This window comes from Sus scrofa, chromosome 2, assembly GCF_054392235.1.
Source record: "Sus scrofa isolate SSC_HxYL_T2T_F1_AM1 chromosome 2, Sscrofa_HxYL_maternal_Yorkshire_Landrace_v2.0, whole genome shotgun sequence".
Lineage (NCBI taxonomy): Eukaryota > Metazoa > Chordata > Mammalia > Artiodactyla > Suidae > Sus > Sus scrofa.
This window is the reverse complement of record NC_139384.1, coordinates 20,292,108-20,304,453: the sequence shown is the minus strand read 5'-3', so window position 1 is coordinate 20,304,453 and position 12,346 is coordinate 20,292,108. Positions and strand designations below refer to the sequence as shown.

General features: G+C 49.2%; 1 protein-coding gene across 2 annotated transcripts in view; it reads right to left on the bottom strand.

Moving 5' to 3' along the window:
* Window positions 1-3,928: 3,928 nt before the first annotated feature.
* SYT13 (synaptotagmin 13) overlaps window positions 3,929-12,346 on the bottom strand; it is a 46,407-nt gene continuing 37,989 nt past the window's right edge. For both annotated transcript variants that reach the window (XM_013994380.3, XM_003122846.7), the window contains exons 5-6: window positions 10,112-10,241; window positions 3,929-7,769 (exon numbers count right to left, since the gene is read on the bottom strand). In XM_013994380.3, the coding sequence (XP_013849834.2) occupies window positions 7,465-7,769; window positions 10,112-10,241 (435 nt within the window). In that variant the 3' untranslated portion in view covers window positions 3,929-7,464. The remainder of the gene's footprint in view (window positions 7,770-10,111; window positions 10,242-12,346) is intronic.

Here is a 12,346-nt window from a genome sequence, read left to right as displayed (position 1 = left end):
AATGCCCACAAGGGAAAAGTAGAGACTCTTTAATACCACTGTGTACAGTTCTTATCACATAATCGGAATCTAATCAATGCTCATTGAAAGAATGAGTGAATGAGCAAATTGAAGCGGCACGTGATGCAAGTGCAGTCCCAGCCACGCTGTGCTGGTCACCGTGGAAAGCCCAGATTCTTCCACCTTGCCCATCTCTGTCTCAGGTTCCTTGTTCCACTATGATACCCCTGCATCTGACCCCTGGCTACATCCAGCCTTGACCCAGCCCCTTCTCTACCAAGCTGGGAGGTGGCCCCTGAGGTGCTTACTTGAGCTCCCCTTCACTCCAGCTTGCTCTTGTCCTTTGGACAATGTCCCACCCTATCCAGGAAGGTGCACCTCAATTTCCCCCAGGGAAGTGAATTTTCCAGCGTGGTGCTTTTCAGAGTCCATGGGTCCAGGTTGCATTTTGAAACTGCTGTCTTTGCATCTGTTTCCTTTCCAATAAAGACGCTCAGCCACTGGCTATACGTCAGAGCCTGGACTTTCATGGTAGAGCTATACCAGATTCAAATCCCCCTCTGCAAATGGCATTATGTCATCCTTTTTTATGGCTGAGTAGTATTCCATTGTGTATATATACCACATCTTCCGAATCCAATCATCTGTTGATGGACATTTGGATTGTTTCCATGTCCTGGCTATTGTGAATAGTGCTGCAATGAACATGCGGGTGCATGTGTCTCTTTTAAGTAGAGCTTTGTCCGGATAGATGCCCAAGAGTGGGAGCTTGGGCTTATCAGACACTACCTAGAATAGATTTACAAGGAGATCCTGCTGAATAGCATTAAGAACTATGTCTAGATACTCATGCTGCAACAGAAGAAAGGGTGGGGAAAAACTGTAATTGCAATGTATACATGTAAGGATAACCTGACCCCCTTGCTGTACAGTGGGAAAAAAAAAAAAAAACAAATCCCCCTCTGCCTCTTACAAGCTGTGAGCCCTTGACGAGTCACTTATGTGAGTCTATGTCTTCAGGGGTCAGAACAGAGCAGTGACTCACACCATGGCAACTGTCATTATCATCATTCTTGTTAACCTCTTACATCAGGATGCTAGGATGTAACATACTACGCATAGTAGATGCTAGGAAGTATGGGATTCCCTTCTTTCACCAGGAATTCCTGGACCTACCCTGGGTGAGGGGTTGCCCTTTATCTTTTTTATTTTTTGCTTTTTAGGGCCGCACCTGTGGCATATGGAAGTTCCCAGGTTAGGGATCAAATCCAGGCTACAGCTGCCAGCCTACGCCACAGCCACAGCAACGACGGATCCAAACCGTGTCTGCAACCTACACCACAGCTCGTGGCAACACTGGATCCCTGACCCACGGAGCAAGGTCAGGGATAGAACCTGCATCCTCATGGATACTAGTCGGATTTGTTTCCACTGAGCCACAATGGGAGCTCCCAGAGGGTTTGCCTTTTAATACGGAGCCACCAACACCTATGCCAAAGCTGGTGTGGAAACCTCTGCCTCAATCCCCTCTTCCTTCTCAGCCTGGAGAGACAGACTCAGGGCATCTTCCTCTGCTCAATGGCTCATCTTACCTGGCTCTGGGGAGAAAAGACTGCAACAAGTTTTGGTTTGTCTGGTGCTGAAGAAACAGGTTTCTCCTTGCTGGTCCCTGATTTGAATCCCCGAGTTTCTGAAACAGGATTTCTGCCATCATGAACTTGCCAACCAGCTGCCCGGAGCCACCAAGAAAGAGTGTCAGGAGATTGAGATGTGAAACCAGGCTCTAGCCAAGTCCACCTTGAAAAGAGACCTCAGCCAGTTAAGGACAAGCTACCACCAGACTGGTTTCTATGGCAACGTCTGGCTTCCAGTCCTAAGACTGGCTTCCTCCCACCTCCTCCCAGGTAGGTGTCTGCCTCCATCTCTGGCTTGGGGAAGCTGCTGGGGTTCCTGCCAGGGCCGTCTGTGCTGGATCACCTGCAGGAGATGAGGGAGGGGAGCGGGGGCAGTTCTCCAAGGCTGATTCCGAGAAAAGGCCCAACCCCCTAAATCCATCCGCAGCCACAGCCCATGGCTCTATCCTTGTCCAGCATCTGCCCAGGGAGGGAGACAGAACAGATGCTTGAGTTCTGAGCCCTTGAAATGGCGGTGCTTCCAGCTGGCTCTAAAAAAATAGAAACTCCTGGGTGGAAAATTGCCACCGGCTCCATTAGAAATTAAGGAAATGAGAAGAGGCTGACTCAGAGCCTCAGGTAACATCACATGCTGTTTGGAAGAGCAGGTGGCTGTCAGACGGGACTGTCAGAAGATGCCAGGGGGGCATTACCAGGCTTGGGGCAGGGAGGGCAGGTACACATGTATTGGGTTTAATTTGTTTTGTCCATGACATTGTGCAAGATATGTGTGAAAAGTTTGGACTTCAGAATCACAAAATGTTAAAGCTAAATTTGGTCCAAATTTATTTTACAGATGTGGGAACAAGCCCAGAGGCAAGGAGGTGGCAGTGACAAAGCCTAGCTGGGTTGCAAGTTCTCAGCTCCTAAATGCAATGCTCTAGACTTGAGTTCTTTATGGGTAGAGAGCAGGGCCAGGGCCATGGAGGTGGCAGTGACAAAGCCTAGCTGGGTTGCAGGTTCTCAGCTCCTAAATGCAATGCTCTAGACTTGAGTTCTTTATGGGTAGAGAGCAGAATTTGCTATTTAGAGCGATTCAGTGGAAAGCCCAGGATAGAGTGATCAGCAAAGCCTTCTTGCCTCTTCTATTTCTCTTTTATATAAATCTAGACTCTCAAATATTAGTTTGGGGCTCCAGGGGCCACCTTCATAGTTACCTGTGAGACACAGTGTACTCAATATTTGGCTATGTGGGACAAGACCCACTTTTCCTATTTTATTAGGGAAATAAAAATCCTGGAATATATATATATATATAATATTTTATAATATATATATAAAACTGGTCACTTCGCTGCACAGCAGAAATCGACAGAACAATGTAAATCAACTATAATAGAAGAAATAAAAAAACTTTAAAAAATAAAATAAAAACTTTAAAAAAAGTAAAGAAAAAGATCCTAGCAGTCAGTATAGCAAATATACATATAATATAAAATAAGAAATTACAAGCACAGACTTGGAAAGCAAAGTTTATCCTTGTGGCTCATTCAGCCTTTTTGAGAGCCTCTGGTTTTAATGCCACATGACCACGTGATTTCCTACTGACCTGAGCATTTAGGCCCTGCCCCTACTTATGCCTGAGCCTCTTCCTCCAGAAGCCAGGGTTGCAACAGCCACCAGGAAGGCCTGAGATGACAGAACGTTGGAAGTCCCCTGCCTGCCACCTGGAACACAGGTGAACCCTGGGCCACTGCGCTGGCTCTTGCGGTGATGAGTGTACTTCTTTGGGGGATGTTAGAGAAAGAGATGTCTTTAGTTTTGATCTTATTGACGTTAAAGCCCCAAAAGGCCTTGCCCAAGAACATGCACAGCAGCATTTCCTCTAAGAGAAAAATAAGAAATATTTAAACACACAGTGACAGGAGAAAGGGATAGTGGTATAGTCATGCGATGGAATATAATACAGCAGTGAAAATGAATGTACGAGAACTGCATACATCTGCATGGATAAAGCTCAATATTTTAATGTAGAGCAAACAGTGTGATACCATTTAAAATTAAAACATGAACTATTCCACAGCACCCGGGGTTTACATATACATGGAGTAAGAAGATAAAGGCTGGGGGTGAGAAACCCCAAATTCAGGGTGGTTATCTCCTGCATGAAGGGATGAGGAGGTTTCTATTTGCTGAGTTTTATAAAACTTGGAAGGTGTTCATGAGTATTTTCAAATGATTTTTTTCTGCATTTTATATGTGTAAAATATTAAGTAAAAAGGGGGAAAAAAAAACAACAAAAAACACCAGGCAGGTGACCCTGTTGGAAATTATTTATTTACCACTGCAAGATTTCCAGAGTGTGACACCAGACATATGACTACAATGTCTCATGCGTCTTTTTGTGCTTCGGTTCATGATTGTAAAACAGACACACACTTGGCATGGACAACAGGAAACACGGGCAGCAAAAACAAATCACAAGGACTAACTCTCTCTTCTGGGTGGTCCTCACCTCCATTCGACGTAAGCTGCAGCCCCCAGCTGTCCAAGACTCCTTTAAAGCCCGAAGGAATTGCCCTGAAAGAGCTGCTCTCCCATCTTGCTCTCTCTACACAGCATCCTTTAGGGCGATTTGCCACTCAGTCTGGATAAGAGTCATAGCTCAGGTTGAAATGGACAGACGTGTGCAAGATCTTCACCAATAGGCGCTCAACGATGATTTATTAGTTTGACACAAGAAGTGAGTCACAGATAAATGAGATCAGACTCTCTCCCATCATCATATCGCGAGACAGAGCCAGGTCAACGCTGTGGGCAACAGCCCAGTCTGAGATCGTTTCCCATTTTATTTTCACCTCTGCTTCATGCCCTTCTTAGAAAATGCCCCCTGGCAAAGGACAAAGTGTTCCTTTCAAAAAAAAAAAAAAAAACTGATGCATTCACATAGACTCAATTACTCTAATTTGGCAGTAATTTGCAAATGCATCTGGTACAAAGTAAGCTGATGCAAAGATGACTGAAGGTTTTTCATCTGGCAGTCTGATACCTCTGGGTGATTTAAAATTCACTGAGATGGAGTTTTGGTGGAAAAGCACAGCTTTTATGTTCCTGTCTATCATTAATTACACTTACACAGCGAGCTATAAATTGCCATCAGGTGAATGGTCACACACAGTCTCATGAATTTCTAGACCGACTGCTGAGATGTCTGATGACTTGACCATTGAGAACTCAGCTAGGACTCTGGTTCTTATGCCACTTACATAAAAATAGGTCTTCTTCTGCCTGCTCTCCTGTCTGTCCTTCATTTTAATTCATCCAACAAATATATACAGAGGGCCCATGAACCAGCTTTGTTCTAGGCACTCGGAATATACCAGTAACACAACAGGCAGACCCCTTGCAAAACCTGTTTCATTTCAGTACAAGCTTGCCGAGGTGATGGCAGGCACCTAGGATGTTAAGCGGTGATACCTTTAGGGGCCACCTTTAGTTTGGATTCTGGAAAAGGAAACCTTTGAGATCCAAAGAAATGAATGCCTCAGATAGAATGACCGTGGGTAGAGTTGATATTCTGGAACCAGGGGTGCAATCAGCTCACCTCAAGCATCCTTTGGTGGACAGTAAGGCAGGTACATGGACTTAGAAGGAAGCGGAACCCACGTTTCCTGACTTTAAATCTGGAATCCAGACTTTTCTAGATTGGAGTGTGAGATGTCAGCAAGCACGGAGTAGCGGTCAGCTTCCATAGGGAGAGTTTTGCTCTGTTTGAGCACGCCGACCCCCAAAACAGGGGGGCCAGAGTGCTAAAGGGGGAAATGCCAAAACCTCTTGTAGGAAACCACTAACGAAGGCCTTGCCTAAAAAATAAAACTTGGCAGGAAGTGGGCAGCCTTAACGGGTGAGATTTCCAATTATCTGAATGATTTTCCCATTTAAGAGGGAGTCACTATTTTTTTTCTGTTTCTTCAGGGGATGAGTGGAAGTTATCTCTAAATGCTTTTCTACTTTTGTCCAGAATGGGAAAATAATGACAACAGGTGATACGTCCTTGCTCAGATTCTCAGGGCGAGGCCAAGAATGACTTGACTGAAGGAAAGAAATTCTTTTTTTAGGTCCAGGGGCGGGGGGGACACCTGAAGGCCCAGAGTTTAGATGTCGGTCATGAAGGGTCCAAATGCCGAACCGATGGTTCTGGAAATGCCTGGGATCGTTCTGGCACCTTCCAGGCATGGTCAACTGCCAGTATGAAGCTTAAAGATCAAGCTGGTGGCCTCGGAGTTTGTTCCTAGCCAGGGGGCATCTACAGCTCTTGAGTACGAGTTCATCTGCGGAATCGTTCAGAGAAGGTGCCACCTGCATTAGTGTCATTAGTCCTATTTTACGGATGGTCAACAAGAGAACCCAGGAACCCCGGTTCCCAGGCAGATATTACAGCCGCTCAGCAAGGCTCATGATATTATTCGTGATATGACCAGCTCTTGGAATGATAAGGTCGTGTTCTGAAACCTAGCAGCTGGTTATTTACTGATGAATGTGATAGGCCCTAAAAAGAGAGGGCACATTTGCAAAAGACTTCGTTTCCTTCTCCACCTCCACGGGGCCAGACTAAATTCATATGTGCTCCAAATCAAATTCCACCTCAAGTGGCTGGTGTGCTGAGAAGGGATGTGTCTGACTCAGAGGGTCACTTTGGTGATGCTGGTGGGTGTGACAACTAGCGCTCAATTAGTTCACGGTGGAGCCTACCTCTCCCTGGTGAAGGAGGGCCTTCAAATGGCAGATAAACGGATTTTGAGATGAAACAGTACAATTATTCAATAGGAAGCACAACGTTCAGTCCAACAGCAGGATCTGAGAAGCGCAAAGAAAGATGTTAGGAATTCAAATCATTAAATAATGAACACAGGCTCCCGCATTTCACACTGACGGCTGAGATGTCCAGCGTGGCCACTGGCCACCCCAGGGTGTTTGGCCCGAGGAGGACGAGGGACCCTGCCTGGAATGTTGGAAAAGGGATTTCTCCAAGCGCAGTACTTCAACCTCAGCATCCAAGCCACTCAGTGCTTATTAAAAATCAGGCTCCTGGGGTTCAACCAGGAAGATGGATTTGGAACCTCTCAAGCAGGGCCTAGGAATCTGCTGGTGATTCTTCACACACTAAGGTTTAAGAACTGCTGGGTTCGTGCCTTGGATCAGCAGCATGATTTGATGCTGGTGGAGACTCCATCCTGCCCTGACAATCTCTAATTCTTAGGATCCAGGATACTTTATTTCTGTCACCATTGTTTGTTGTTGTTTTTGTAGGGCCGCCCCTGCAGCATATGGAGGTTTCCAGGCTGTAGCTGCTGACCTGCACCGCAGCTCACCGGATCCTTAACCCGCTGAGTGAGGCCAGGGAGTGCCTGTGTCCTCGTGGATACTAGTCAGATTCACTTCCGCTGAGCCACAACGGCAACTCCCGTCATCATTTGAGCTGCTTATTTTTACAAAGCCACCATCTTTGCATCCATTAATTCCCTACATTTGGCTTTCTCTGCATCCAGCCTGATGCCCACTGCCAAAACATGTCACAGGCTGTATTTGATGAGTCTCTTCGACAACCAGATGAGACAAATATATTCTTCAGTGACCCAAATGTCCCCTCTCCATCCTGCCCTGCCCTGCTCGTTTTTAAGAAACGGGAGCGTGATGGGAGAGGAAGAGGGAGGGTCCTGGTCTTTGCACATAAGTCTGTCTTCGGGTGTCAGACCGTGGATGGGGCACAAGAGGAGGGCGCAGAGGACAGCTGGGGCTGACGGGGGTGGAGGGGGTGGCGGGCTGTGCCCGAGGAGGGCGGTGGCCTGGGCTACAGGTGCAGCTGGTGCCACATGGCGATCTGCCGGCGCGGGTTCTTAAGCATCTCCTCCCAGTGGCTGCGCTCGGAGCCCGAGGCGTGCAGGCCCAGGCTGCAGTGCCCAAGCGCACAGCTCTGCCCATCAGCGCTCTGGCCCAGCACGTCCAGCTCCACGCTGGAGGCCCGCAGCAGGTCATCCGGCAGCTCAAACATGATCATCTCGTTCCACACGGGGTTGATCTTGTGCTTGGCTCGTTTCGTCTGCTTCTTCTTCAGCTTCCGAGCCTGGTGCTTTAAGGTCACCTTGACCGAGACATCTGGGGAGGGACAGAGCAGAAAGAGACAGAGCGGAGGATCAAGAGTGAGGCTCTGGGCCGGGGCAGGGGGAGGGGGGGGCTCAGATGATGCACCCTCTTGGGGATGGAGGGACAGGGTCTCTGGCTCAAGATCTGCACTGAGGCTCCCTCTTTACCACGTTCCCCCGCCCTCCCCCAGCCTCATGGGCCATGTATTCATTCGGCAGTTATGAAATGCCCTCCATATGGCAGACACTGGTCTAGACATGGGCATTCAGCAAAAGCTCCGACCTCAAGTGTGGAAAACAGACCATAGCACAATATATATGGCTGGTCAGTGGGTAGCTCCCAAGAGAAGGGTCATGCTGCCATATGACCAAGAAATCATTGTCATGAGTCCTTCTGTGTGCTTCATGTCCCACATCAAATCAGATCTAGGATGGTGAGTTAGATGCCCTGCAACTTGTCTTTTTTTTGGGGGGGGGGGGGCTGCACCCGAGGCACATGGAAATTCCCAGGCTAGAGGTCAAATAGGAGCTGCAGCTGCCGGCCTATACCTCAGCCACAGCAACACCAGATCCTTAACCCACTGAGCGGGGCCAGGGATCGAACCCGCATCTTCATGGATACTAGTCAGGTTCGTTATTGCTGAGCCACAACAGAAACTCCCTGCAGCTTGATTTTAAACTCAGACCAGAAAATGAAGCCGTCCCTACGCCTTCATCCCCTTGATTCTGCATCCAAGCATTTTTGTCTCTTACTAAGATGGCAGGTCTCCTGTTGGTTGGTTGAGTTTTCATCTGTTCTTTTTTAACTTTTACTTGAGGATCCTGGCCTCATGCAGAGGGTGAGGGCAGCCTGGCTTGACCCCTAATACAGCTGCCCCCCCCACCCCCCCACCCCCCCACCCCAGGAAACTGGCCAACAGGTCAGACAAACCCTCTTCACGTCATATCATGAGGTTCAGGACCCAGATTGTATTTTCATTAGCCAAGGCTTCCGAAGCTAATGCGAGAATAATTGTTACTCTGAATTTATTGCTATAATTATCACCCCCAGGTGGTTAGTTTGTTATTTCAGCAGAGATATTTGAGAGGAAAAGTGCTGAGCTGTAATTGTCTTGATAGGAGCTATAAAAATTTTTTAAAAAAGAAGAGTTCCCCTTGCGGTTCAGTGGAAACGAAGCCAACTAGTATCCATGAGGACGTGGGTTCGATCCTTGGCCCCACTCGTGGGTTAAGGATCGTCCTTGTCCTGAGCAGTGGCGTAACTTGTAGACATGGCTCAGATCTGGCATTGCTGTGGCTGTGGCGTAGACCAGCAGCTGCAGCTCCCATTCGACGCCGATCCTGGGAACTTCCTTAAGCCACAGGTGCGGCCCTAAAAAGACAAAAAATAAAATAAAATAATAAAATAAAATAAAACAAAATAAAATAAAATAAAGCAGGAGGCAAAGAATTAGCTATAGGGGGTGAGGAAAAAAACATTCAATTCTGACCTTCGGTTCAGGAATCTGTCAGCCAGACTAACCCTCCTGATTTCATTCGCCCCAAATCTCTTGCTCGAAGGTTCTGAATGCAGAGCAATTCTTTGTCTCCTGCTGTAAATAGCTATTTATTTATATCTTGCTAGGAGCACTTGGCTCTGGATCCAGGCATCATAGAGGTGACCCACGTTGCCCTGACAAGAGAGCCTATTTGGTCCCTAAGACTTGGGGCCTGTGCAGGGGTATCCAGAAAGAAAAACTGAGGCTTCCAGAATGTTGCAGGCATGTTTATTTGGGTAGATGGGGCACAGGCGCTGCTTCAGCCCACGCACCCACACACCGTCTGCCGCAACCCACGCTCAGCTTGTATGGGGAGGGCAGGTTGGCAGAGGCTGGGAAGGGAGAGCAGCCTAGACTGGGTGCAGGGAGCAGGGTGGTGGCTAGACGAGACCAGAGAAGGAGAAGCCCAGCTCCCGGACACACCTGACCGTAAGGGGGGCCCAGCCAGGTTTAAGGCACAAGGGCTGGGTCAAGTTTCCCCTACAGCCCAGATACTCCATTTCATGGCTACTGTCTGATCTTTGGCTTCCTATGACCCCTGGATAACGTTTTTCATGGTGGATCTGCAAGATAGGGACCCCCAGGTAGCTCAAAAATCTGGGCCCTAACGGATGGGATTGGCCCAGGAGTCAATGAATGTGGATTTAGAGAAGTGAGCATATCCTTCGAAATTGGATGATGAGTTTGAGGTGGACACAGCTGAGGCTGACTCCACACATGTACTCATGCTCCGCCCTGCTCACCAGTCTGCACTGCCTCCCACAGCCCAGTCCTCGAGGCGGGAGGCCCCCTGGCTCGCCTCTCACACCTCACTCACCCTTCCCCAGGAGCTCCTTGGACTGGTTAGAGTGGAGGTTCTTGGCTTTAATCAGTACTACGAGGAGGCGGTTGGCAGCCGGGAGGTAGCTGATGGATAGAAGGACCTCCCCAGTCCCTGCGGACGGCTCCTGGAACAGAAGAGGGGATACAGGGGGAACCTCCTTTACAAGGCCAGGTACATGATGAGAGATGCTGGCAGTCGCTGCGCTTTGCAGGAGATGCTGATGCCTCTGAGAAGCATCCAGCATATCTGTCCCCCACCTGCAGCTTCACAGAGTGTCACGGAGACTGCTACAAGACTTTGTTTAGAATTTCACCAAATCCACTGAGGGACAAAAAATGACCAAGAGTCCCCGCAGGAGGCAGGTCACAGTCCAAGGGTGGTTTCAAGAGCACAGACCCTAGAACTTGACTATCGGGGTCTCGGTTCCGATCTCACCGTTTACTAGCTGTGTGACCTCGGGCAAGTTATTTCACTTGCCCAGACCTCCCTTTCCTCTTCCGGAAAATGGAAACAATATTATCTCCACCCAACGGGAGTGCGCAAATGAAATGAGGCATTATTTAATGGCTCAGGACCGTCCCTGGCACACACTACAGCCTCTGCCTCCTCGGTTTGATTATTGCCCTTCGTTATTCAGAAAAGACAATCACCACTTCTTGAGATCATTAAGTGGGACCGCTAGTCCAGTCTGGGTTTGGGGAGTGACGCTGGCCAGCCCTCTGCCCGGCTCCCACCAGGCAGGGTCTACAATCTGACCACAGCAATTCAACTAGCCCTCAGTGGCCACTCGGGTGGTGGAACGATTCTGGGAGTTACCAGGAACTTTGGCCATGGTGTGCAGGGTGGCAGGTAGCATGACACGCTCTGCGCTATGTGTGAGGACATTACCCATCCCTCAAGGCTGTCATCTCCACAGAGCCATCCCTGGCACCCAGCACACAGGTGACCCGCAAGAAATACTTATGAAGGCAGGGTGAGACATCTCGTTTCAACGTGACCCCAAGAGTAAGAGGGATGCTGACCTCACTCCCATTTTAAGCGTAGGACCCAGATGCTTAGAGAGGGTGCTGCATTGCCTGCGGTCACATAGCCAGTCAGTAGCAAAACGAAGCCTTGAATGGGGGGTCTGGTCTGATGGCAAAGCCCATGTCCTAAACCCGTGGTCCTCCAGCATCCAAGGTGGACAGCCCTCTCGTTTCAGACAGGGACTGAGCTGAGGCCCTGTGTCCAGGGCCCAAGAGGGGTGCCAGCTGAGCTGGGACAGACACCAGCCTCCTAATTTAAGGACACTTATTGGAGGCCCACGGCCGAACTGGGTTGTGGCCACAGGGTGGCCAGGCTTGAGCCCTCTGCCCCCGACCCGACCACATAAAGGGCTCAGCTCCTCCATGGAGGGTGCCAAGAGCCCCCCCAAAGCCCAGCAGGCTGCACCACAGCCAAAGGATGTTAACAGTATCTGCCCCATCGGTTCTGCTGTTTAATGTACCTGCTGACAGAAATAACGCTTTTTCTTTCTCCATCCTTTTCCTGTTTTTTTTTTTTTTTTTTTTTTTTTTTCCCACCCCCAGTTTTTCTCTTGAGCTCTCAATGAATCATTCAAGCCGCCCTTGGTGTGGGTCACTCTGTGGTCCCTGGTGACGCACATGCCACTTTTGGCTGAGTGTCTTCCGGGGAGAACGGGGACATTGCTGGCACCTGCTTTAACCCGTTCTGACCAAGAGAAGAAAATCAGGTGGGCCGTAGGGACCACTGGCCCCACCACTTCGCTCAAAACCACCTGCTCCCTCCAGCTGGGGTGAGGGGCTCCCTTGCCTGGCCCCGGAGCTCCCTCCTGCCCCATCACACCGAGTGCCATCTCCGACTTCCGACTCCACGCTCCTGCCTGAGATTAGTCACCTTCATGGAAAGCAGGTCCGTGGTCTAAGAGGCTGTGAAGGTGTATTTGCGGGACGGTGACGGCCACGAGCGGGATGATTATTAGGATGGATGAGCCGTGAGGGCAGGGCTTTGATTGTCCAATCTTTAAAAATTTATTTATTTCTTTATTTATCTATTGCCTTTTTAGAGCCACCCCTGAGGCATAGGGAGGTTCCCAGGCAAGGGATGGATTCGGAGCTGCAGCTGCTGACCTACACCACAGCCAGATCCAAGCCGCGTCTGCAACCTACACCACAGCTCACAGCAAGGCTGGATCCTTAACCCACTGCGTGGGGCCAGGGATCGAACCCA